This window comes from Saimiri boliviensis, chromosome X (genome assembly GCF_048565385.1).
Source record: "Saimiri boliviensis isolate mSaiBol1 chromosome X, mSaiBol1.pri, whole genome shotgun sequence".
In the NCBI taxonomy this organism is placed as follows: Eukaryota; Metazoa; Chordata; class Mammalia; order Primates; family Cebidae; genus Saimiri; species Saimiri boliviensis.
In genome coordinates, this window is record NC_133470.1 from 115,621,274 (window position 1) to 115,649,099 (window position 27,826).

The following is a 27,826-nucleotide window of genomic DNA, read 5'->3' on the forward strand; positions in this document are numbered from 1 at the left end:
ACTTGTGTCAAGGTAGCTACAAAAGTACAGCAAATGCTCTAAAGCAACTGACGGCAGCTACTCACTTTAGGGTTCTATTAGGGTTCACGATAAAAGGGGACATGATTAACCAACATGTAAAACCGAATGGGAAATTTTGCCATGCTGTCATCAGAAATACAGCTCCAGTCTCCTGCTATAAAAATTGAAAAACAATATAAAAACCTATATAATTTCTGAAAAACAATCTTGTAAAACACGCACTCAAACATGAGAATTAAATCATTTTATTTTTGCCATAAGAAGCTCTAAGAACTAATTATCAGGCCATGGTTAATGAAAAGTAGAACTTAAAGTCATGACAGGGAAGATTGTACAAGTATGAACAATACAGTACTGGGAGAAACGAACAAGGTCTCATAAGGTTGACCAGCTAGGAAGCCAGTGCTGTTGAGCTAGCGTTTAATTCTTTAGAATATGCATGCCTTGACAATACAAAATACCTTGATCAATGTTTACCATTTTTTAAATCTTTTTGGTACAATGGGGAAAAATGTGGCATTATTTCTTCATAGTGGTTGTGTGTGGGGGATCATTACCACCAAAATCACAATCATCATTTAAAGTATATTTTAAAGGTAGTCTTGCAAGATTGTTACGGCATTTTAAAATCTCTGTAGTTTGAGCATTTTCATTTTGTCATTTCTTTGAACAAATTACTGTTTCAAATAGTTCCTATCCAGAATATTTACAGGTAATTTAGCCTAGGAGTAAATCTGAAGCTAACTTCAAAGAACAAAAGGAAGTTCAATAGCCACAGAGCTAAGTCTAAGTTAGAAAAACCACATGGTAATTTTAAACAGCATCTTGCTACAGATTTCCAATCCAATAAATACCACAATTGAAGGATTTTTGCCCCAAATAAGTATTTCACATAACTCTGAACTTTGGATATGGAAACTTACAGAAAAACTGAAGACCCTGAGACACATGCAAGTAAGAGTCTTCTGGCAAAAATACAATTTAATATTCCAGTTTCTCTCCTCCCAAAAAACTCCAGAAGATACCTTTAGTAGGCACAGAATTTAAATGTCATATTCAGAATTTACAGAGCACAGCAGCAGCAAATAATTACATCCCTATTATTCAGAATGGATAGTTTTCCATTATAGAATTAGTTCCTGGTTTGTCATAATAGACTTGTAGAAACTGCCAAGTTTTATTATGACAAACTAACTGACCTAGCAGTTGAGTCTGAAAGATCTGGAAGCTCTGCTGGCATCAGTATCATTCACATTGGTAATTATGTCTAACTGGTGAAATAGCATTAATGAAACTCAAATTTCCACTGAGAACATTTCAGAGCGCACACTATAGTCAAAGAGTAATGTTATCAATATCTACACAGAAAAGAAACAGATATGGTGATTCCAGAGATCACAGAGTCTTAAGTTATAAGGTAATTTCAAATATCCCAAGGGTTAGTTTACAAAATGGTTTGAAGGTCTAGACTTACAGAACAGAAAACAGGTAAATGCACATCACTCTACCCCTTGGCAAGCAAAGGATTTTTCTTGCATTATTGCATGTACTGATGCCTGATATCCTCAGCTACCATCTTAAGAAACACTGAAACCATTACCTTGAAATCCAGCTTGCCGTAAGAACAATGTATACATGAGAAATTATGATTAAAGCTTTAAGTTCAAAGTCAAGAAATAGACTATTTTTTAAAATACATGGTAAGGAGAAAGAAAATATCTATGTTGAACTAAGAAATACTTAAGCAAGGTTACAAATGACTAATAACTATGCACAACAATCTTTTCCAGAATCAATTTTTTCCTTTGCAAAAAAAAAAAAATCATTTACAGATGTTCAACAAGTTAATTCTGTTATAAATGCTAGGCTATATATATGTTCCAACCTGCTGCCTTTTAATACTAGCACAGTTTAGTACTAGCACTTCAGTAAGTGTTAACTTGATTTTCTGAGTGTTTAAATATGTGTCATTTTAAAAAGAAGAAAAGTGGTATTTATTGTTGTCAAGACAAATGGGAACTGACAAGCCTATATAACATTCCTTATGTAGTTTTCCGATTGCTATAATATTGCAGCAATTTGCAGATGGAATAAAACTTACTTTAGAAGGGGTAAAAACCTAAGAGATCTTGCTGAAAGGAAAATACTAGATCACTGATTCAACTATTTCAAATAAAGACTTCCTATGGGAGGGTCTAAGTAATATGAACATTTAAAAATATATGGCAGTAGCCTCCCACCCAAAATATATAAAAGTCTCACCTATGAAATCTATCATTTGCAAGGATTTATACATAAAGATTCATTTGGTGGCTTTCAGATTCAAAATTTGAAAACTTTCATGGGAATGTTTTTAACCATAAGAAGCAAAAAGGAAATCTTCATTCCATTCTCTATCATGTGGTAGTCACAGAATTAAAAATATGTGCAACAGAACTTTTCATCTCCTCCTGTCTGCATTACAGAGATTTGTTTTTTTATTAGTTTTTTGCCCCCAGAGACCACATTGCAAAGGTATAAAGTGGTCTAGCCACCAAAGTCTTTTACAGACTATGGCAATAAAAGCAAGGATTAATTCTAATTAGCTAAATCTAATTGGTTCTTTAGAGGAGAGACTTTTCTGCATGGCTATTTTCATGGAGGGAGGGTGGCAGGAGGTTGCTGTCCACTTGGGACTAGCAGAATACACGACCCAAGTAGAGACTTATTCTGACATTTTCCAGAACAACTCTAAAACTTCTTATTTACTCTTTATGCCATATACAAGACAAAACACACATTTATTGTCTCAATGTTAAGAAAACTGAGAATTCAGCAGTAAAGTGCTAACATGGAAGGGGAAAAAGTTGTAAGATGTCCTAGGGTATGCTAATAACTCCAGTTATTTTCAAAGAACATTCAGACTGCTTCAAATTCTATTCAGAAAACTATCTCTCCAAGCTTTTTATTTTTGCCTCTTTTAAATGAGCTGAAAGCTAAACAGATACTTAGGGAAGCGGGGGGTCTCACCTCTACTCAGAACTTTCAGAAAAACTTGCTTCTAAAAATTATCAACAAATAATTCCACTACACTTCCTTCAGATAATGCGGCAGATCAAATTTACTTGTTCGCACCTTAATTTGTTTTACAGATCTTCTGAAACCCCTGCCCCATCATCCAAAACAACACTTTCTAGTATTTCAAAGGCATTTAGTAAGATTCTGGGATTATAAATTCAAACTCAGTACTGCCATCTGTTACATTCTGTTTAAAAATGGAATCATTTTCCTGCTGAATAAAAATATCTTCCCAGGTCATTGGCTTGTTCTGAGTAGATGTGGTGGTCCCTACTGGAGGTTCTTTTCCAGTGTCAACCTTATACCCAATGCCATCATCCTTCATTGCAGGCATAGTGCTTGATCTATCAGAGAGATATGCATATTGTCTGATCTGTAAAGACCTGCATGGATGTAAACGATAAAGCTTCGAGTCCCCAGAAGGATCTTGACTATGAACTGACTTTATATGTGAAGACATAAATTGATAGTTGATGAAAGATTTGCCACAGGCCAAACACTGATACCTTCGCTCCCCTGTGTGATGAATTTCATGCTTTGTGCGATATTCTGCAAGAGGAAATACCTTCTCACAGTAACGGCACGGATACTTCTTCTCCCAAGAATGAATGTTAAAATGTCTCCGCAAGCTTGTCAGACAGACATATGACCTTTTGCACACAATACAGATATAATAGACCCTTCCATCTACTATTAACTCATAGTGATCATCATGTTTTACTTTCATACGTTTGTTTGCCATCTCGCTGCCAGACGTTTTTGGTATTTCATTCTCAAGTCTGGCCTCCCCTTCATCAGGGTCATCTTTGACAGGGATCACTATGTCATAAGTATCTTCACCGATATTTGCATAAACCTTGCAACCAGTCGATAAGCCTTCAATTTCAGTAGCTGTATCTAAAGTAATGATCTTCTGACCCTCCATTAGATGTTTTGATCCTAAGCCTGGATCATTAGTATTTCTAGTAATTATATCTGAAATTTTTAAGGAATTGGAAAGTGGTTCTTGAAGAAGTGTAGGAATCTGCATCTTCTGTATTAATGATCCATCAAAACTGGTATTTTGGGAGGTATCAGCCTGTGGGACCAAAGATGTATTACTGACGGCCGAGTCAGGACTGGAGCTAATAGTGTCATCATCATCATCTATAATTTCCTCCTCCTCCTCTTCAGTGGCCTTGTTTCCTGTTAAAATAGCACTGTTTGGTGTCGGCTGATTCTGCACAAGTAAATTGATTGAAGAGGGCATATGATTTGGAAGTGAAGAACTGACATTTGGCGGTGTAGAAAGTGGTGTCTGATTTAACAAAATAATGTTGGGAGTCAGATGTGTTGGAGCTGAAGATACCAACAATTTTTCACTTCCTTGCGTTTGGCTCAGAGTTGCCTGATTCACAGGAGTAGGAAGTTTCTGAGTAGGTGTGATATTTGTTAAAGGGGGAGAGTTATTGCTAGCACTAGGTGCAACATCTGAAATAGCAACAGGGCCTGGGTTAGATTGGGCCTGTGCCACTGTGTTATTATTTGGCAAAGTCTCCTTTGTGGGCAGAATCTCGGAGCAAAAAATGACATCATCATCATCATCATCAGAATCGGTAACAATGATCTTTTTCATTTCATAATCTTCGGCAGATAACGAAAAAGACTCTGTGATAATAGGCATTATAGTAGCCCCATTATCTTGGGCTTCATCTTTTGTTTTTTGTATTACAAGGTTCTTTTCACCAGAATCAGGAGGTAAGGGTTCAGTATTACCATCCTGAGCTGTACCTGAGATGCTTTTAACCTGTGACAATGGGACACCAAGCTCTGCTATAAATTTCACTCCTAATAACTGCCCTGACTTAATTAGCTCATCAAGTAAATCTGATCTAACACGAACAATTTTAGAACTATAGATATAATTGAGAATTTCAGCAAAGATCTCTGCTCTTATAAAGCTCAGTTCAACAACTTGCCCGGCAACGGAGAAGAGCTGATGGAAGTAGGTACTAGAAGCCGAAAGAATATTCTTGTGGGCCCGGAATTTTCGGTCTTCCACAATAACAGTCACATCACAGAAGAGTCCATGGCCACGTTGCTCATTCAAGGAGTTCAGCAGACTGCCAGAGTACTGAATGTCTGTAGCAGAAATCAGTTTTCTACTCTCCATGCCTTTAAGAGAATGAGAAGAGAGGATGGGAGATGATTAGAGAGAAAAAAACTAAAGTACTTATCATTTAGAATCTAAGCGGCAGCATCATTAAATAGTTTATTCAAGTTTTAATCAGTTTGGCATTTTTTTTTTTTTTTTGGCTTTTACAGAAATTGTTCATACAGGCTAGCTTTTGGAACAAGTGTCAAATCCCATTACTTCCTCCTGAGAAGAGCTGAGCAAGTTTTACACCATTATACAGATTTGAAGAGTAATCTCCATAGCCACCTTCTTTTGAATCTTAGATACATGTATCTCCACTAAGTGATTTTTAAAGATTAGAATTAATTTTCTTAGTCCCAGTTTTGGGTTTTCTCTCCAAGAAGAGGTAAGAGTTGATTTTTAACTGTCAAAATTAAGAAAAATCATCATGAATGCACAGAAGTTATTTCATCTGTAAATGATTTAAATGTCAGAAAAGCTTGGTGCGTGCAATACTGAGTCTGAAATACATACTCTTATTATTAACTAATCTTTAAGAATATATGCAGAATCTACACCCTGGAGCCAATGACATTTGTAAACATTGACAATTATTACCTCCCAACGTCCCATTATTTTTCTGTTATTTACATTGGGGTGCCTCATCTTGACAAACTATTAAATGTCTTTCTTATGCTTTCCTCTTTCTTCATTCCCTTGTCCCTTCCCCTCATCTCTCCATGTTTACAATTTCCAGAGGTGGAATGTTAAACAGTGCCAAGTGAAGTCAACAGACACTATCATGAAAAAATATGACAAAGGAAAAGGAAAGTTTACCATTTCTAAATACCCACTTCAAATAAAACATGAAACACTTCATTTTGTTGGTAAATAATTATGTGCCTTGGTATGAGAACTTTTTCACAACAAATGAGTTAGTGAAAATGTAAACATTAACTTATTGGAATAGATTACTCTAGAAGGGGGGATATCTTAGTAGATTGCATTGTTGTGTGACACTAGCAAAACACCATTTTTTGCACTTTGCAGAAGATATTTCCAGGAACAAAGATGCCCAAGTTTAGGGGGAAAAAACTCCTATATTAAAATATATATAATATCCATCCATATTATATATGGATATATTTTAATATATGGATATATTAACAATTAGTTGACAAGTACCTTTAGTGAAGAAATATTTTTATTAATATCCTCTCCCTTTGAAGTTACCAAAAGGGTATCGATGTCACAATGCTAAAGTTATATACACGTGGAGGGCAGTTCTGTCTCAAATATCTTCTAAATTTTTCAAAATGATACCTTAAGAACAAACAGCAGGCAAAAAGTCTAAAAATCAAAGATTTAAAACATTATCTATTTGAAGGTGTTGCATGTTAACAGTCCCAAGGAATTCCAGGTTACCACAGAGGCATTTATCGTCAGAAAGGGTGACCTTTGGACAGTTTGCCAAAAACCAGGGTTTCTAAAATACGGGCATTTCGACACAAGTAAATTTAAAGTGGAAAGACAGGTTTTCTGAAAACGGCACACAATTTTTGTCGTTTGCACACGGGGTCTTCCAATATGGGAATGCGTCAAACGTACGTGTCCAAGTGACACTGGGACTCGGTTTCATTTCGTTTATGTGTCCCCCTCCTCTTCGTCAGGGTGGGCCCAGGACAGCACAAGTCGGTCTGAACCCACCCTGAAGATCTGAGATTTGACTGTGGAAAGGCCACTGTACATCACTGTGAAACAAACCCTTGATCGAGGGCAGGTTCTGAGGCTGGTGACGGTGGAAAGAGATAAAAGCCATCCGCGAGGGAGTGAAACAAACCGACACGCGGCTCCCTGCGGCAGCTGAACCTCATCTCCCTTCCTCCACCTCCCTCTTCCCCGTATGGACCCTGCCAGCTGCAACCGAGGTTTTAACCTCAATTCACGTGCAAAGCAAGCTTCTTGCAAATACAGAGGGAGGTACAAACAGCAGAGTGAGTGAGAGAGGAATACGGGGTACCAGGGAAAGTAGAAGGTGGCAAACGGCAGGGTGGGGTGTTGAAGGGGGAGATGAGGCGAAGCAGGCGGCATTGTTGTGCCCTGGGAAGGGGACGGAAAGGGAGGATGGGCCCGGCAGAAAAGCTCTAAATCAAAGTAGGGGTAGGCGGAGTAAAAGACGCACAAAAAAGCAGGGAGAGCGGCCAGGGAAAAGCCAAGTGGGTCTCTATGATGGGCTCCCCGCGCCCTGGGGCCTACCCAGGGCACCGGCACCTCCTCGGTCCCTAACGGCGAAGGGGACCGCGCCGCGGCCCTCGCGATTCGTCCCCTCCTTCACTCCCCGGCCCACACAAAGAGCCGGAGGAGCGGAGCCTCCGACTCCGCCGCTTCCTGGTTCAAGTGAGGCGAATGCAAACGCAGGCGCGGCCCAGGGACGGAGAAGGCAGGCGCGCTCCTTCGCCGCCTCCCGGATTGGGGCCGGGTCCTCACCTGCTTCCCGGCGCCGCCGCTGCTCCTCCTCGGGACGCGCGGAAGGCTGAGTCCCCCAACAAGAAGAAGCCGCACTCCCCGGCGATTTTGCCCCTTCTTTAAACGTCGCTCCAGTCTTGGTCGACGTCGACGCGGCCGCCGCCTCCTGCCGCCACCGCTGCTACAGCTGCCCCACGCAGCCGACAGAGGGCACAACGCGTGGGCGAAGCGTTGAAGTCAAAGGCGCCCTCCTCTTCCGAGCGACGGCCGGGGCTGTCCGGAAAGGCCCGAGCTTGAGGCGGCTCCACTTCGGCGCCGTGCTCTGCCTTCGGCTTTTTCCGCAACGGGCGGAGGAAGACTGGGAAGCTCTTGTGTGTTCGGCTCTTTCCGGAGGGCGAAAGGGTGAGAAAAAAGGAAAGGGAAAGATCGGGTAAGGCACTCGCAAGCAATTGGATGGAAGAGAAGCGAGTCGCTTTCTCTGAAATTCAATGTGAACTTCTAGGGCACACAAACTTTTCAAGACTATACAGGTTTCATTTCTTTTGCAAGTTTGAATCTTCTCTGTTAGAATCTATTAGTTTGATTTACTCTGCTAGATGATAAACCATCTTGAAATATAATCACAATAAATACAATCAAATATAAATTAACTTCTTATAATAACCCCAGTTCTGGGATAACAAGACAGCAACTACATTACAGTAACTACTTTTAAGGAAGAAAGTTAGTGTTTGGACAACTACTGTTTTCTTAATTGAATACTAAATAGTGCAGTACTATGTTAATTCCCTCATTTCAACTTGCATTTACTGACCCCATGCTTGATCTGTAGCAAAAACCCTATGTTAGGCTCTCTGGAATACCAAAATGAATAACCCAAAGGTCTCTACCTCTTTAGGGAATGCAGTGGCTTAGCTACACAAACATGGACAAAAATATTTGTACAAGGTGAGAAGCAGGGAGAAGGGAATAGCAAATTGAATGCTGTCATTTGAGCTGTATCTTGAAAGATGAATAATATTACTTGCATTTTAAATTTTTTATTATTACTATTTCCATAGCATTTCATCTTCAGAGGGCCTTAGTGTCTGACATATAGTAAGTGGTCAGTGATTGTTTAATGACCAAATAAATACATTGTGAATTACATTATTTTTAAAAATCCTCTGGTAATACCCTTCCAACTGAGTTCCACGATGAATGAAGCAACAGGATGGGTGTTTGGAGAGCAAAATGTTTCCCTTTTAGGCTGGCTATTGATCATATTCAACTAAGGAACCAAATAGTAACTATTTTCTGCCACAATTAAGGCCATTCATTATCTTCATTATCTTTTTTAAAAGATATGTATAGCACAATACTGCATTCATTTCCAAAATCTTGAATTTGTATTTATTAATACCTTTCGGTTGGAATTCCTGTGCTTCTTCCCTAAAAAAAATCTTGCTACAAATGTCCATCAGGATATTAGACTGAAAATAGATCTAACTATATCTAATTTTCTCCAACAGGAAATCAGACATGAATGTCATCATCTACCCATGCCTAATCTATTCTACATTCTCCTCAATAAAGTAAAGCCACATACTATAATAAAACATTGAAGTGGTGTAATATAGCTGTATTTTACATGGAAATATGCAATTCCTTAAGCTCTTCTCTAAGATTTTGTGTTATGGGAAAACAAACTATGTGGGAATTATTGCATTATTAATTTTTGATTAGGATTTAACATTATGAAAGTTTCATTGCTTACCATAAAGACATTTCATGGCAAATAGAAGTATGCTGTTGTAAAATAAACTAAGGCAGATTAGTATTTTTCCTGGCAACTGAGCACTTAACGACCATTTTTCTGAGTTATCCACCCCAAAACATAGTAGTTAAAAAAAAAACTTAGTAATTAGAACAAAGTATATCTTGAAAGATTAGGATCTATTTATCTTTCAGTAGCTTAACTGACAGAAACTAAAATAAGACATCTTCGAAATACTGATCACAGTGGCAGTAGATGCCACTCTAGATATCATGTTCGTTGGTCACCTCTCAGTAGATTGGAAGGCACAATACAATTTATTTTGCAGCAGCATTAACAGCACCGAGACTGGCAACAGAATTGCTTTGCCTTTGTCACTTTTCTGAAAGAGTTTTAAAAGTTTGGAGTACCAACTGACATATGATGAAACCTTCTCTTCCCTTCTTGCTGTATCTCTCACACCCAACCAAGCAAAAACTAAACAAGTTTAAAAGCTGCCTGTAATGAAAGGGGATCCAATGTTCAGGAAAGGAATTTTATTTGTAGGAAAGCAGAACAGACCAAGAAACTTGAGTGACCCTAATAATTGTCTTTGGGACAGGATCATTGGAAAGTTACATTACTTTTCCATTTCTCAACTAGTTATTTCACCTTTCATTTTTGTTTTTATCTGGAAGGCTTAACCCTACTTCAAACAACCCAGTAGATTGTAAAGAGAACAACTTATATCAAATGGATTTGGAGGTATCAATTATTTCACATTCCAGAAAGGTTGTATTGGCTGAAAATTAAATGAGTTAGGTTTTATAGCCATATTGTCAGCATTCGCTTGCCTTTTGAACTTGATTATGAATTCCACGAGGGCAGTTACTGTCCTCTCCTGTGTTAAAATGCCAGCAATCTTGTGGGTGCTTAATATATGTTAATTGATGATGACAAAAGATAAGTGACACTCATTCAGTCTTAGAGCTCTTCCTATATGTTATACTTATGGTTACAGATTTGGTAAGGTCACTCTATGGGATCTGCAGAAACCCCAGTAAGGCAGAGTGGAAGAAACAAAGTCTTGAGGAGAAGATGTGAGTGGGTTGGAATTCTGATACTGCCACTTACTAGCTCTTTGATCTTGAGCCTGATTCTTCATCTGTAAAATAGGGATAATAATACCTTCCCACAGAGTCACTTTGAGGATGAAATGAATTAACTATGCATAGTGTCAAACTGCTCACGGTGTTCAGAATATGCCATGCAGTTTACTGCTTTCAAGTCTGTTCCTGGAGCCCTGAGCTTGGAATAGTCATTCCCTTCATAGCCACACTTCGCTTACTTAACCTCTTGTCTGGTTAGTTCCTGGTAAGTGCCTGGTCTTCCATAAAAACCCAACTCAAGTATTAACTTATTTGTGAATCATGCCTTGGCTCAACAAATTGTAGATAGAGATGGTTGCTTAATGCTGAATGAATGGGCATCTGGAACCCAACAAGTGCTAAGTATATGTTGCTTTCTCACCACTATCCCCTTTGCTGCTTAATCCCAACCAATCTCTCTTTAAGTGACCTGTTTAATACTGCCTCTATTGCCATTTTTTCTGAAAACTTTCCAAAGTCAATTGGATAGGGATATCTAACTCTCCTACTGGGAAAGGAGGAGTCGATAATTGCTTACAATATTACAGTCTACAAAAAAAAAAAAAAAAAAAAAAAAAGCAACAGACAGCTTATTCCAAACTTGAACAAAATTGAGGGAATATGCCACCCATGAGTCATTTGTGAAAAATTACTTGGCAATATACAAAGTCAAATAAAATAAGAAATGAGTCCAAATAAAGAATTAAGAATGGAGATTTTGCAGTACACCAATCTATTTAAGTGGAAGACTAAGCCCAAACAACAGATCGATTATGACTGTGTGACAATGAAACTTATAAACCCCGGCACTGTAAATTCCATTCATTTTTTCAATGCATATTAAACATATATCATTTAGTACTTACTCTGTGCCAGGCAATGTTGCAGGCATTGTGGATATAATTATCATCAAGTTGAAATCTTGGTCTTCACCGGGCGCGGTGGCTCAAACCTGTAATCCCAGCACTTTGGGAGGCCAAGGTGGGTGGATCATGAGGTCAAGAGATCGAGACCATCCTGGTCAACATGGTGAAACCCCGTCTCTACTAAAAATACAAAAAATTAGCTGGGCATGGTGGGGCGTGCCTGTAATCCCATCTACTCGGGAGGCTGAGGCAAGAGAATTGCCTGAACCCAGGAGGCGGAGGTTGCGGTGAGCCGAGATCGCGCCATTGCACTCCAGCCTGGGTAACAAGCGAAACTCCGTCTCAAAAAAAAAAAAAAAAGAAATCTTGGTCTTCATGGAAGTTACATTATAACAGAAGAGATATACAATCAACATTTGCATATATATAATCTAAATATATAACACAAGATCAGAAAGTAGTAAGTGCTATAAAGAAAAATAGAGGGAGGGGAGCATCACACACTCGGGTCTGTAGAGGGGAAATAGGGGAGGGACAGCGGGGGGTGGGGAGTTGGGGAGAGATAGCATAGGGAGGAACGCCAGATATAGGTGATGGGAAGGAAAGCAGCACATCACACTGCCATGTGTGTACCTATGCAACAATCTTCCATGTTCTTCACATGTACCCGTAAACCTAAAATGCAATTTTAAAAAAAGGAAAATAGAGCAAAGGGATATAGAATGATGAGGGTGTTATTGTAAATTGCATGGTCTGGAATGGCCTCTCTGAAAAGACAATGTAGGATCAAAGAATGGAATGAACTAAGGGAAAGGACCATATAAATATCAGGGGAATAATATTTTAGGCAGTGGAACATGTCAATAGCCTTCAACCAAAGACTACCAGAAACATAGCCATAGCTGACAAATTAGGTTTATTACTCTTACTCAAAGGAAGGAGAACACACACTATAGGTAACTATGATGTGTTTCAGTAAGAGGTTGTTAGAATGAACCTAGTATAGGATTTGGGCAATATGGGGGAAGGTCTAGGAAGCAGGGGTTCCATCTTAGACACATCAGAAAGCAGGGGCTATATGATTGCACATTTCAATAATCTTATTGAAATGGGAAATCTTACAGGGAGAGCAAACTAGAAGGAGGATAAAGATGTACATTAACTGGCAAAGTGGCAGTGACCTATGTTGGCCAAGACGGAGTGTTTGGTGTTTTCTGGGTGTCACAATGAACTTGTTTTTGTCTGTACTTAGACAAGCTTATGAAGTGGTGTTGTTTTGTCTCACTTGATCAGTCTCCCAGTGATCTTGTCTTGTGTTGGTGTTCTGTGATTTTATGTTCAACAAGAGAAGAACATGCCTAACTGTGAGTGCGAGGCCAGCTTGTAGATTTCAGGGGGCTGCCCCCACTTCCTTTCTCAAACAGCAAGTGAAAAGGCTTATAATATAAGGAACAAGGCTGGGTGCTGTGGCTCACCCCTGTAATGCCAGCACTTTGGGAGGCTGAGGTGGGCGGATCACCTGAGGTCAGGAGTTCGAGACCAGCATGGCCAACATGGCAAAACCCCATCTCTCCTAAAAATACAAAAATTAATCCCAGGTACTTGGGAGACTGAGGCAGGAAAGTCGCTTGAATCCAGGAGGTGGAGGTTGCAATGAGCTAAGGTCATGCCATTGCACTCCAGTCTGGGCAACAGAGTGAGACTCCCTCTCAAAAAAAAAAAAAAAGAAAAAAACAACAACAAAAAACCAATTTTAGAAGTAGTGGGAGAGGAAGGAGGAAGCACAACAGTGGCTATCACCTCATCTTTAATAGAAAGTAGTCACTTTCTACTGTATTATTTTATGTAACATACTTATACTAAAACATTGTTCTTCATTTGAAATTCAAAGGTAAGTGGGCCTACTGTATATTTCTTTTTGCTATTAACAAATCTGACAACACTGAAATAAACACTTTCAGTTGTCTACGAAATACTTTGGATACTTTGTCCCTTTTCTTACCATCTCAGATTTTTCTTTTAATTCAAATAGACTCCAAAAAAATATGTGAATCTATTTGAGCCAGTCCTATTTGTTATATATGTACATATATACGCACATAACCAAATGTACATATTTTATACACACACAAAGGACACAGAGTGCACCCAATATTATAGAACATGTAATACACACTCACGGAAATCACCCGAACATGAGCAGAATTGACTATGTTGTTGATATGGTCATTCTGTGAAATGTCTCCAGTGGTTTATCGTCCTGCCATTCAGTAGTTATTTCAAGTACGAGCCTAAGAAAGACGTGGTCTTCGTGGGGATTTAGATCTGGTGCGCTCAATGCGGAACCAAAGGATGAGCGAAATCGGTTGCAGTGGCGGTTTATTAACACCAAGACACACATCTCTTCACCTTGGCCAGAGGCCACGCAGACATGGGGAAAGATTTTGCCAACGTACTCGCAAGGATTCCCGTGGTTTCCTTTGCTCCCAGCTGTTGGGCGGGCTGGGTTTTTGGAGCAAAGGCACCGGATACTGCTGAGTCTCCTGAGAGTGTCTCCTTTCCGAGGCTGCAGTAGCTCGTATCCGGTTCTGCGGTACCGAGAAGGAGGGCTCAGGCTCCGGGGGCAAGTGTTGCAGTTGGTCCTGGAGCCCCAAGCCCAGCAAAGCCTACGGCTCCCTGCTGGTGCGCAGCTCTCGCTGAAACTCTTGCTCTCTGTCTGGGGAATGGAATGGCCTCAACCAAGGCTCCCGAAACCAGCCCTGCCGCTCCCTCTTGTGGTCCCATTCTCAAGAGCGGCTCTTTGCGCCGCGGGGCATCTCCTTCGCTTCTGCGCCCTTGTGCAACTATTTCGGCAACTAAACTACTTACGCTCCTACGGGACAAGGAGAGGGAGGGGAGCCCGTGGCAGAGGTGAGTGAGATCACGATCGCGCCTTCGTTCTAAGGAGCCCGCTTGCCTTCAACGAGTCTGCTTCATCTTTTAGCCCGCTTCTATTTGCATTTCGCTCCTTCTATCTTCACTGCTCCCATTTTCAGCCTTTTCTGCAATCTGTCCATGGCAGCTCCTTGTTCGCCCTTCTCTCTTACATTCTCACTCATCCTTGGGCCCCTTTGTAGGGTGCCCTGTTCTCCCTCCACCCTCTTTTGCCTCTGATCTCGGGGTGGACACGGCTAAGGCTCACAGACCTATGTATAGCATTTCTTTCTTTTGTGTTATCATTTGTGAACATGTTTTTATTCTCCACTAGACTGAGTTTGTGGAAGGGAGGACCCCTGTTTTATTCATTACAGAATTTGCAGTACCTAGCACTTAGTAGGGACTCAACCTACTGAATGTTGTGTGTTGTAGGTTGAGTGAATGAACAGATGGGTTTGAGATACTAACAGGCTAAGTAAGGGGAAATTCCTTGTGGGGAGTTGGAAAGGGTTGAGATTAAGGGTTTAAATTGGAAAGCAGAAATACCTTCCTCTGAGACAAGATAATTGGATGAACGTAGGCAAAGTGATGTGCTAAACTGCAGATGTGGCTACCTTGAGGAAGGTCTTAAGTGGTCTCAATCTTGACCTCGAAGAATGAGAGGAGAGTAAGATGAGTTTTCCTCTAATGAGAGTGAATATTGGTGTGGGAAGTAGATTGTTTGAGAAAGAAAATAGTTATAATTATTGCTGTGTACGTACTCATATCAAATGTTTATTGAGTGTGTCAGGTGCTATACTGAGCGCCTTACATGCACTACGGTTAAAAAATGAGAAATTTTAAAACATTACAGGTATTGAGGAGTAGGCTGAAATTCCAGCAGTTGGGAGATGTCTTGATGAGTCTTCTTCTGCCACTAGTGGGATATAATAAAGCATAGTGATGAGAAGGACAGCTACTGGATTCAGACTTTCCGAGTTTGAAGCCTTGCTTTGACACTTAATACCTGTGCGAACTTGGTAACCTCTCCAAACTTCGTTTATTTTTCCACCTGTAAAAGGGGGATACAAAAGTACTGACATTTTTTGGGTTATTGTAATGATTTAGTGCCTTGCACATAATATACATTTCACAGGTGTTGGCTATTACGGTTTCATGCCTGGGAGCAGAAGCAGTAAAAACAGTCCTGAGTCACGTTAGAGATACATCTCTTTTGCCCATGTGGGAGAACTGAGTGAAACTACTGTGCCTTTCCTCTGAGGAGCCCTCCTGCCTTTGGAATAGAAAGGTCCTCCCAGTTTGTGTCAATCAATAAACATTATTTTAGAATCCTAAACAAAAGATATAAGAACAACTTGCGTAAAATTTGCATTTGTGCACATAGAAGATAAATAATTTATCTTAAGGTACAGATAAAACCAGGTAGCAGCAGGTACTGTTATAATCGTTTGCTGTTCATCATGTTGATGGAGGAAGGATTCTCACCCTTTGTGTTATGGAGTAGCTAAACACAGGACAGATGAGACCAACAGCAGTTTATTAATCACATATACTCACAGCTGGAATGGGAGAGAACACAGCATGCTGCGAAGGGCCACAGAGAGGTTGCTGTTGGTAAGACAGTGAGAGGTTGCTGTTGGTAAGACAATGAATAATCAGGAGCTGTGGGAGTTAGTTAGACTTTGTGGTATCAAGAAATTAGGCACGTGCGGTGCCTTACACCTGTAATCCCAGCACTTTGGGAGGCTGAAGTGGGTGGATCATGAGGTCACGAGTTCGAGACCAGCCTGACCAACATGTTGAAACCCCCCATCTCTACTAAAAGTACAAAAATTAGCCAGACATGGTGGTACATGCCTGTAATCCCAGATACTTGGGAGGCTGAGGCAAGAGACTTGCTTGAACCCCAGAGGCAGAGGTTGCAGTGAGCCAAGATCACACCACTGCACTCCAGCCTGGCAAGAGAGTGAGACGACGTCTCCAAAAAAAAAAAAAAAAAAAAAGAAGAGAAAAAAAGGAAAGAAATTGAGGTAATACCTGTTTTCCCTTAGAAGGATATGATTGGCTTGTTTGAATAATTCCACAGGCTGACAGTGTACTAAAATCTGCTACCCTGAGATAAGCTCGAACTGCATCTGGTCCCTTTGAGAAGGAAGGTCATTTGGCTAGGGGACCTTATTTGCAGGAGCAGAATAGGGAGGAGAATTCACAATTAGGCCATTGGGACCCCTCCTGGTTTCCCCAATTGTCAAGGTAGTACACAATATTGGGCCTTAATTTTGTGCCTCACACCGCAAAGACTGTCTTTATAGTCTGGCAGGCATCCTTGGTCCCCATACTCATATTCCAAGAATTATTAGACGTATGTTTACTTTTAGATTGCCTGCTGTTGAAATGAGAAACCTCTGAGTCTGACTCTGTATACTTATAATACCTTTTCCCCGAATTAAGAAGTAAAAAATAATTTATTCAAACAATGAAATCAAATATATTTATTTTATAAGGATTTTAAAAAAACAAATGAAAACATAAACATCTAAACTTTGGGGAATTGAACCCCTCTTAGTTTATTTTTTTTTCAGTTTATGAGTAACAGCAAAAATTAAAACAATAAATGACAAACATTATAATACAAAAAAAAATTAGTGTCCTCCAGTGTAGGGTCCAGCCCTGCAGGGTTCAGTGAGCCCCTCTCTGCTAGTGTGGAGATGAGAAATTGTAGAAATAAAAGACACAAGACACAGAGATAGAGAAAAGAGAGTTTGGGCCCCAGGGGTCCACTGCCAACCAAAGTGTGGAGTATAACAGTGGCCCTGAGTGCCTGGACGCTCTGACTTTTATTGAGCACAAAGCTGGGGGCAGGGTAGGTAGGGCATGGCATTGGTGGTCGGTGGCTGGGGGCAGAGTAGATAAGGCATGGCAGTGATAGGGTCAAGCACATCACTTGTTATACAGGTAGGGGCTCAGGAATTTCTAGTAGCCAAGATGAGGTAAGGAGCATAATGCATCAGCACTTTTCCGTGCTTGTTACGAAAAAATAAAGACATTAAGATGTATATTACTTTTACTGATTATCACTTCTAAGTAAAAAGGAACCAGGCGCAGAAGCGGAACATGAGAGTGGACATGGTACGTGATCTGAAGCACAGCATCACATAGAGACAATTAAGCCCCTGGATGTCTTTGGGTCTACCTGACAGCCATCAGGCCTTACCATAAGAGCTTGGAGAACTGGAGTTTTCTCCTAACTCCTCTAGGGAAGGAGAAGTCTCAGCCATCTTGGGTGTCTCCTTCCCTAGCTGGCTAAACAGTGGGCACTTTTTCAGCGCTGGTGCTGCCACACAGTCAAGGCGCCCTCCAGCAGCACTTACACAGGCATGACAGAGGGCCCAAAGCGTCTTGCCTTAGGGTCATTTCTTTCACAATGTCACCCCAGGTTCACACTTCCAACCTGAGAGGCATTAGTAAAAGAATTAGGATCACCTATGAATAACTAAGATTACCAATGAATAACTAATAACTACTAAGGTTATATTTCTAGTTACTTTCTTCTTCATTATTTATATGGAAATAGGCTGAGGCTTCTGGCTCCTGCCTCAGCACTTATGGGATATACCCGCTACACTCCAAAGAGCAGATGTACTCCTTTCTTAAAAGGAACTAAAGGGAGTGTAACATACCGAAGAGTTAAAACATGTTGCTAGTAGATTGTAGGATGCTAATTGTTTTCTTTAAATTTTATTCATGGGGTGCTAATTTCCTATTATTAGAAGAGTTCAGTGTTAAAACAGATAATACATTTATATTTTGAATTTTTTTCCTCAACCCAGGAGCAGGTTGCATTCCAGATAACAGTATTACACAGCGATTTTTTAAAAAATGAGTGAAGGATATGAACAGACACTTTTCAAAAGAAGACATTTATGAGGCCAACGAACATATGAAAAAATGCTCATCATCACTGGTCATTAGAGAAATGCAAATCAAAACCACATTGAAATACCATCTGATACCAGTTAGAATGGCGATCATTAAAAAATCTGGAGACAACAGATGCTGGAGAGGATGTGGAGAAATAGGAACACTTTTTTTTTTTTTTTTGAGACGGAGTTTCGCTCTTGTTACCTAGGCTGGAGTGCAATGGCGTGATCTCGGCTCACCGCAACCTCCACCTCCTGGGTTCAGGCAATTCTCCTGCCTCAGCCTCCTGAGTAGCTGGGATTACAGGCACGCGCCACCATGCCCAGCTAATTTTTTGTATTTTTAGTAGAGACGGGGTTTCAGCATGTTGACCAGGATGGTCTCGATCTCTCGACCTCGTGATCCACCCACCTCGGCCTCCCAAAGTGCTGGGATTACAGGTTTGAGCCACCGCACCCGGCCAGGAACACTTTTACACTGTTGGTGGGAGTGTAAATTAGTTCAATCATTGTAAAGGAGTTTGGTCATTCCTCAAGGATCTAGAAATAGAAATTCTATTTGACCCAGCAATCCCATTACTGAGTATATACCCAAAGGATTATAAGTCATTCTATTATAAAGACACATGCACACGTATGTTCATTGTGGCACTGTTCACAATAGCAAAGACATGGAACCAACCCAAATGCTCATCAATGATAGACTGAACAAAGAAAATGTGGCACATATACACACCATGGATTACTATGCAGCCATAAAAAACGATGAGTTTGTAGGGACATGGATGAATCTGGAAACCATCATTCTCAGCAAACTGACACAGGAACAGAAAACCAAGCACCACATGTCCTCACTCATAGGCAGGTGTTGAACAATGAGAACACGTGGGCACAGGGAGGGGAACATCACACACTGGGGTCTATTGGGGGGTGGGGAGCTAGTGGAGAGACAGCAGGGGGCAAGGAGGTTGGGGAGGGATAACACTGGGAGAAAAGCCTGATGTAGGTGACGGGGGGGATGGAGACAGCAACCCACCATGGCATGTGTGTACCTATGCAACAATCCTGCAAGATTGCACATGTACCCCAGGACTTAAGGTACAGTTAAAAAAAAAAAAAAGTGAAGATACTAGTGTAGTTTGGTACTTAATTTTTCTGTATCCAATACTATGTGAAATCTTAATGCTTTTTTTTTTCTTATTTCTTTTCTCTTTGGTGTTACTCCGAAGTTTCTTCTTCCCTCTCCTCTATTTCTGTGTTTAGATTGAGTTGAGACAATGTGCTTCACAGGCAAACCTATAATTTGTGACAAGGAGATAAAGCATTATTATCTGAAGTATATTTTAATAGATACCCTTGGGAAATGCTTAAAGAACCTGGACTCATAGAATCAGAGTCAGAAGGAACCCTAAAAATAATTTTATAGGCAATACCTAAATTATTCCAGATGTGATCTTCAAAGGGAAAGGTTATATAATATAGAAACTCCCTTTCTAAAGTATTGTAGAACTTTACTTATTGATTTATTTGCTTTCTCTTTCTTTCTTTCTTTCTTTCTTTCTTTCTTTCTTTCTTTCTTTCCTTCTTTCTTTCTTTTCTTTCTTTCTTTCTTTCTTTCTTTCTGATGCAGGGTCTCACTCTGTTACCCAGGCTAGAGTACAGGTAGCATGATCATGGCTCACTGCAGCCTTGACCTTCCCACCTCAAGTTAGCCTCTTGCACCAGCCTCCTGAGTAGCTGGGACTACAGGTGTATACCCAGCTAATTTTCTTTTTTTTTTTTTTTTGAGACGGAGTTTCACTCTTGTTACCCAGGCTGGAGTGCAATGGCGCGATCTCGGCTCACCGCAACATCCGCCTCCTGGGTTCAGGCAATTCTCCTGCCTCAGCCTCCTGAGTAGCTGGGATTACAGGCACGCACCACCATGCCCAGCTAAATTTTTGTATTTTTTAGTAGAGACGGGGTTTCACCATGTTGACCAGGATGGTCTCAATCTCTTGACCTCATGATCCACCCACCTCGGCCTCCCAAAGTGCTGGGATTACAGGCTTGAGCCACCGCGCCCGGCCTATTTTCTAATTTTTTATACAGAAGGGTCTCACTATGTTGCCCAGACTGGTCTCACATTCCTGGGCTCAAGCTGTTCTTATACTTTGGCCTCCCAAACTGCTGAGATTATAGGTATGAGCCACCATGCCAAGCCTACTGTAAAACATTAATAATATTCATTTTCAGAATTCTCTGCAACAAAACAAATACACACACACACACACACACACACACACACACTCACACACACACGTAATTTTTTTACCATGGTATAGCCTCAGGTCCTGAGAACATGTGTCCCCAAAATCTCTTTAGACTGTAGCTTCTTACGGTCTTCTTGCTCTGAGGAGACAGAACAGTTGCTGCTCTACCATTTGTTTTTTACATGCTTAGAATACAATTATATCTTCCTCAGACTTCTTATATCCAGTTTCTTTCATCTTACCTTATGGTTCATGTTTCTCTATTTTCACCCCATGGTTTCTTCTGAAAATATAAATCCTCTATGCTGCTTTCAGTTTGAATAGTACTTTGTAATCTGTAAAGCATTATGCAAATATAAGAATGTAACTTATGTTATTATTAAGAAAGTGTGGTTGGCCGGGCACGGTGGCTCAAGCCTGTAATCCCAGCACTTTGGGAGGCCGAGGCGGGTGGATCACAAGGTCAAGAGATCGAGACCATCCTGGTCAACATGGTGAAACCCCATCTCTACTAAAAATACAAAAAAAAAATTAGCTGGGCATGGTGGCGCGTGCCTGTAATCCCAGCTACTCAGGAGGCTGAGGCAGGAGAATTGCCTGAACCCAGGAGGCGGAGGTTGCGGTGAGCCGAGATCGCGTCATTGCACTCCAGCCTGGGTAACAAGAGCGAAACTCCGTCTCAAAAAAAAAAAAAAAAGAACAAAGAAAGTGTGAAAGTGGCAGACCCTTAACTGTATTCTTTTTTTTTTTTTTTTTTTTTTTGAGACAATCTTGCTGTCACCCAGGCTGCAGTGCAATGGCATGATCATGGCTCACTGCAGCTTTGTCATCCCAGGCTCAAGTGATCCTCCCACCTCAGCCTCCTGAGTAGCTGGGACTACAGGCAAGCACCACCATACCTGACTAATGTTTTAAATTTTTTGTATAGATGGGGTCTTGTTATTTTACCTAGGATGGTCTTGAACTCTGGGACTCCTCCCACCTTTGCCTCCCAAAGTGCCGGGATTCAGACATCAACCATATTCTTACGAAAGCCGTCCAATGCTTGTTTTTAATGGTTCTTGGACAATTTTCGTTGCTGAAAAGCTTTAAGTTTATGTTTTTATACTCTATGGTCCATATTTCATCACTTTTCTAATTCTTATAACCATTTTCTTTCAATTCAGCTCTGATGAACATATACAAGTAGAGAATGAAGAGCCAAAGAAATGCAGTACTTCATTTTCGATATCAGAAGGTATTTTTAAGGTACAGACCTTTTTTGAAAAGTTTAAAAAAGTTTACAAATAGTTGCATATTAGACTTTACTTTTACTCAAATTGCCTATCATCTATTCCTTTTCATTATTTCAAATGCAATAAAATTGATAATCAGAAATACTTTTTTAGAAGTTATTTTTTATTTGTATTTTTTATGGAAAAAAAGTAGTCTAGTCATTCAAGTGAAAGGTCCAAGAAAGGAAGAAAGAAAAATTCATTGAAAAGAAAACACAAGAAGTATTCTGAAGATAATTACAGTGACTCTGATTCTAAAACAGACTCCAGTGGTAAGAAAGCCAACAGCGTTCTGCAAGCCTTGCTTTAAAACTAGTTTTACTTCTTAAAACTTATTTTAGAAGAAGTTTCCTGAAAACAATAGTAGCACTGAAGAGTTTTTGAACACTTGCTAACCTTGTGCCAGGCATCCCATTAAATGCTTATATTCATTATTGCCATTTAATCCATACAATAACTGTAGGGTACATCTTATAGATGAGGAAATGGAGACAGAGCAAGTTATAAATACTATTCCCAAGGTCACACAGTTGGGATTCAAACCTAAATAATCTGACTCCAGATTGGTTGTGCATAGTTGTACAAAGCATGTGGCAGCAGACCAAGTCAGGGGGTTGGGCTGTACCAAAGTAAGCCTTACAGGGCTGCATTAGCCCAGTGGAAAGGCTCTTTTGTGTAATTCTCATGCCCAGTGGGCACTGCTGTACAGTTTTCAAAAAGGCACGCCCTTTAGACTGGCTGCCACTTTATGGATGGCGCCCCATCTGGGGTAGTGCATCACAAAAAAGCCACCTTGTTTGTGCCCTCTCCTGGCTAACGATTGACTAGAGGGTGCTTCCTCTGGATTGTCATATTACACAAAGGCTCTGCCTCCTCTGATATTGCCCCAGTTTCCTGGATCCCCAATGTCACTTTACTTCCTTGCTGCTGGAAAACCAAACTTTCTTAAAGCACACATCTAAGCATGTCAGTCCCATACTCAAAATCCTTCCATAGTTCTCCATAGCCCTCAGGGTAAAGTTCAAACCCTGACTGATCTTTCTCTAATCACATATACTCTGTCACTCTTTCTTGCACCATACTGTGTAGCCTGAAACCTACTTTCTTTGTTGTTGTTGTTGTTGTTGTTGTTGTTGTTTTGTTTTTTTGTTTTTTTGACAGGGCCTCCCTGTGTCACTGAAGTGTAGTCAGGCTGAAGTGTAGTCTGGCTCAATCTCTGCTCACTGCACCCTCTACCTCCAGGGTTCAAGTGATTCTCCTGCCTCAGCCTTCTGAGTAGCTGTGACCACAGAAGACATGCACCACCACACCCAGCTATTTTTTAAAAAACTTTTGTAGAGATGAGGTTGTGCCGTGTTGCCCAGGCTAGAACTGCTTTCTGTCTCTTCAGTATTCCATGTTCTTTCTGTTGACTCTATTACTTGGTAAAGAGGCACACTGTCTGTAATACCAGTCTCTCCTTTCAACAAGCTTGGCTTACTTATTGCAACGATGGGCATGCAGTACTTTTGTAATCAAAGAACTACTTTAAGAGTCACCTTTCCTGGTCAACCATTCCTCAACCTCCCTCCCCAAATCAGTCTGATTGTGAGACTCCTCTGTGTGTCCAGAGCACCCTACGCTTCCTTCTGCCACTCATCACCCAGGAGCGCCTTTCAGCTGGGAGGAGCAAAATGCCCTTTCATTTCAGAACTGAGGAAACTCAGTGTCTCATTTATCTGTGAAAACAACAGTTCAGTTCCTCATGCAAATATTCAGACAAGCCAATTGAGATTAATTTCAGGAGGAAAGGCAATGAAGAAGCCCCTTTAGAATGAACCTCTGAACTAGAATTATGATCCTAAACAACTTCCTAGGAGGAAAAAAACTCAGCTGAGACCGCTTCCTGTAAACTGTCCTCAGCCACTCCTAACTTTGTAGCTCTCGTTTGCCATTACACATGCTAAGGTCGAATCCTCTTACACTACAATGTAATCTCTGGTACCACCAAAAGCCAAAGAGGTCAGGTAATGCAATATAGGAGAGCAGAGCTCTAGACCTACAAAGAATCTGCCCATGACTCTTGAAACGCCACAAAGAAAACAGAGCACTCTAAAGAGGAATGAATAGTGCCTTCGTTTTGAGTTCTTTGAGGGGTTTGAGTCATTAGAAGCCTTCTCTAGATGTTTTTCTTGGTTGAAGATGGCTAAGGGGAAGGAGAAATAGAGTGAAAGAAAAGTAAGACAGAAAGCAGACATAGAAACTAAGCAGGTTTTCTTTTTCGTCTTTTTGCAGCTGCAAGGAATTTTAGCCAATTCAGAGGCCTCGTTCTGCATAATTTGGAATTCTCATTCAGATTTGACCAAATTGGGTAGAATTGGTCAAATCTGATGAGAGAAAGACTGAAACAATAAAAAAAGAATCCCAACAATATGATCACTGAGCGTTCTAATGGTAAGGAGAAATTAAGACCAGCTGGTTGTCAGTTTTAACCTTTAGTTATTGAGGAGAATTTCCAAGACAAAAAAAAAAAATCAGTTATTTACCTAGAAATAGGTCTCAGGCTGAAGACTGCTCTCTACCATCCTAGAAGCAGGAAGAAACTCAAACTTGTCTTCTTTGTTGGAAGCAAACTCAAACTCCAGAAAGAAGTTACCTGCCTTCCATTGTCATGGAAGCAGGAAAACTTGCCTGCCTTGTGGGAAGCAAGTAAAACTCCAGAAAGGGAGTGTACAGCAAAATTTATTTTAGATCTTAACCAAATTTTGGGATATTAGCGATCTCTGGAGGAAGGGGAGCTCTCAGGCCTCAGGAAATTGTCGTATTGGTTTGAACTGTAAAGATAGCTCAAGCTGGTACCAGGCACCAATAGGAGATTTGTCAAAGGTCAGGACCACCTCTACTGAGTCCCTTTGTGGTTACCAATTTGTAAACCAAAAAGCATCTGAGACAAGTCTCAATCAATTTCTAAAATTTGTTTTGCCAAGTGTCAGGTCTAGGGTCATATTCCAGCCCATGCTGAGGTTGGAAGGGAGTGGGTGGATGAGTGGCAGATATCTGAAAGAACACTCGGGTGGCGAGGGTGTAGGCAGATGAAAGGCGATTTTATTCAGCAGCTCTCTTACACTGTCTGTCTCTGTCTCAGCTACCTGCTCCAGCTGCTCCCACGCACAGCTGCACGACCAGCTCTCCCATCAGGGTCAGCAGCTTAACTCTTTCCCTCTGGGTGCAAGCAAGCCAAACTGTGTCCCGGCTTCCTGCTGCCTGTCTGCAAGACAGACAGCTCTGCCTCTCTCTCTCTTTCTGTGGGTGCACCTGTACAGCATCAGCAGGGTAGTTGTACCTTTTACAGACGATAGTGGCTCTGAGCTGAGTGATGAGCCTTCCCATGTTATGGCTAGATGGCTGTGATTATATACCAAGTGTCATTATGCACCTGTTATATATATGAGTCATGCAGTATGTTTACCTCAGCCTATGCCTGCTTGGCTTCATTGTAGCCATGTTTCTTACACCAAGGTCAAGGATGCACCTGTGACACAGCCTCAGTATGTCCTGACAACATGTGCTCCAAGTGGTTGGATACAGTTTGGTTTTATACATTTTAGGGAGACATGAGACATCAATTAATATATGTAAGATGTACATTGGTTTGGTCCAGAAAGGTGGGACAACTCAAAGTGGGGAGGGGGCATCCAGGTCATAGGTAAGAAACAAATGGTTGCATTCTTTTGAGTTTCTGATTAGTCTTTCGCTGAATACACAATTTACAGGAATAGTCACTTATGCCTTAGTCTGGCTTAGTGAAATAATAGGAAAGCAATCAGATATACATTGTTCTAATATGAGCAGAAGGATGATTTTGAGTTCGTCTATCCTTTGTCCACAAGGAATTTCCTTATGGGCAAATTGTGGGAGAGGTATATAGCTTTTAAACAAATCTTTGTAACTATCTTATTTAGGAACAGAATGAGAAGCAGGTTTGTCCGACACAGTTCCCAGCTTGACTTTTCCCTTTGGCTTAGCGACTTGGGAGTTCTGAGATTTATTTTCCTTTCAAAGTTTCTACCCACTTTTAATACTCTTTCATTTTTTTCCAAGTCTTGGATGCGCACCTAGCTAATGAATTGCACTGTGTCCTTTCTGTTAATGCTATGCTTGGTAACAGAATAAAGAAATGCCAGTGTCCTGAAAACTATCAGCTGTCCCGCTGTTCTGCCCTTTCTTACTACAAATAGGGTCACCCTGGTCATGGGGGAAGCTAAGCATCATAAAAACTGAACCTTTTTAAAGTCATACTGAGGGAAATAGTCCTATGATATTATAAGAAATATATCAGGTCTTTGCCCCTGGTTCCCGTCACAGAGCTCCTAAAACCCTTGAAATTTCCTGACAAATAGGATTATCTTTTCTTATTTGTAATGTGTCCCTTTGGATTACATCTGCACGTATGCTAATAACATGACTCAGGGCGTGACTTTTAGGTAGCCCAGGATAGGGCCAGTCAACTAAAAACCAGGTAATAGAAGATAAGAGGATTGGTGGCTGGGTGCTGTGGTTCACACCTGTAATCTCAGCATTTTGTGAGGCCTAGGCAGGCGGATCACAAGGCCAGGAGTTCGAGACCATCCTGGCCAATACAGTGAAACCCCGTCTCTACTAAAAATACAAAAATTAGCAAGGCATGGTGGCACATGCCTGTAATCCCAGCTACTCAGGAGGCTGGGGCAGGAGAATTGCTCGAACCCAGGAGGCGGAGGTTGCGATGAGCCGAGATCACGCCATTGCACTCCAGCCTGGGTAACGAGAGTGAAACTCCGTCTCAAAAAAAAAAAAAAAAAAAAAAAAAAAAAAAAAAAAAAAAAAAAAAATTGGGCAAGTTGGAACTTTCAGCCTCACCTACCAACATCCAGGAAAGGTGGGGAAGCAGGGCTAAAGGATGAGTTCTATAAAAACTCTTTTTAATAATTTTTTTTTTTCTAAGCATAGTGGCTCATGCCTGTAATTCCAGCACTTTGGGAGGCTAAGGTAGAAGGATTGCTTGAGGCCAGGAGTTCAAGTTCAGTGTGAGCAACATAGTGAGACCCTATCTCTACAAAAAAAATTTTTTTAATTAGCCAGGCACGATGGTGCATACCTGTAGTTCTAGCTACTCAGGAGGCTGAGGTGGGAGGATCGCTTGACCCCAGGAGTTCATGGCTCCAGTGAACTATGATCAGGTCACTGCACGGAAGCCTGGGTGACAGAGTGATAATAATAAAACCTAAAAATAATTTTTCATTGACACAGTTTTGCACACATTTATGGGGCATAATGTGTGTGTGTGTGTGTTTGGAGATTGGATCTCCACTCTGTTGCCCTCACTGGACTACAGTGGCTTGATTATGACTCACAGCAACCTTGCTCTCCTGGGCTCAAGGGATTCTCCTTTCCTAGCCTTCTAAGTACTTAGGACTACAGGTACACACCACCATGCCCAGCTAATTTTTAAAAATTTTTTTGTAGAGATAGGGTATCACTATTATGCCTAGGCTTGTCTCAAACTCCTGGCCTCAAGCAATCTTCCTGCCTTGATCTCACAAAGTGTCAAGACTACAGGTATGAGCCATTGCACCGAGCCTAATGTGATATAGTTTTGATACATGTATACATTGTGTAATGATCCAATGATAGTAATTAACATATCATCACCTCAAACATGTATTATTTCTTTGTGATAGGAATATATAAATCCTCTCTTTTATCTATTTTGAGATCTACAACACCTTGTTGTTTACTATAGTCATTGTACTGTGCCATAGGACACCAGAGCTATAAAAACTCTTGAACAGTGAGATTTGATGAGCTTCCAGATTGCTGAACACATAGAGGTATCTGGAAGATTATACACCTAGAGAGAGTATAGAAGCTCTGCACAGACCTCCTGATAGCTTGCCCTATGCATCTTTTCCATTTTGCTGTTATTCTGTATCGTTTATAATAAACTAGTAAGTGTAAATAAGTGTTTCTGAGTCTTGTGAGCCATTCTAACAAATTAATTGAACCTGAGGAGGGAGTTATAGGACCCTGCAATTTA

At 40.8% G+C, this 27,826-nt stretch overlaps 2 protein-coding genes across 2 annotated transcripts in view; one reads left to right on the forward strand and one right to left on the reverse strand.

Annotated features, from left to right (window-relative positions):
- Window positions 1-250: 250 nt before the first annotated feature.
- Window positions 251-7,969, reverse strand: ZBTB33 (zinc finger and BTB domain containing 33). The gene is made up of 2 exons (XM_003931087.3): window positions 7,682-7,969; window positions 251-5,232 (listed from the first exon to the last, which is right to left on the reverse strand). Exon 2 carries the CDS (start codon window positions 5,228-5,230, stop codon window positions 3,212-3,214), a length of 2,019 nt encoding a protein of 672 aa, XP_003931136.1. The 5' UTR covers window positions 5,231-5,232; window positions 7,682-7,969; the 3' UTR covers window positions 251-3,211.
- Window positions 7,970-13,604: 5,635 nt separating this feature from the next.
- LOC101036325 (uncharacterized) overlaps window positions 13,605-27,826 on the forward strand; it is a 63,872-nt gene continuing 49,650 nt past the window's right edge. Inside the window, exons 1-2 of the mRNA XM_074391576.1 lie at window positions 13,605-13,642; window positions 13,733-14,319. Of these exons, the coding sequence (XP_074247677.1) occupies window positions 13,605-13,642; window positions 13,733-14,319 (625 nt within the window). The remainder of the gene's footprint in view (window positions 13,643-13,732; window positions 14,320-27,826) is intronic.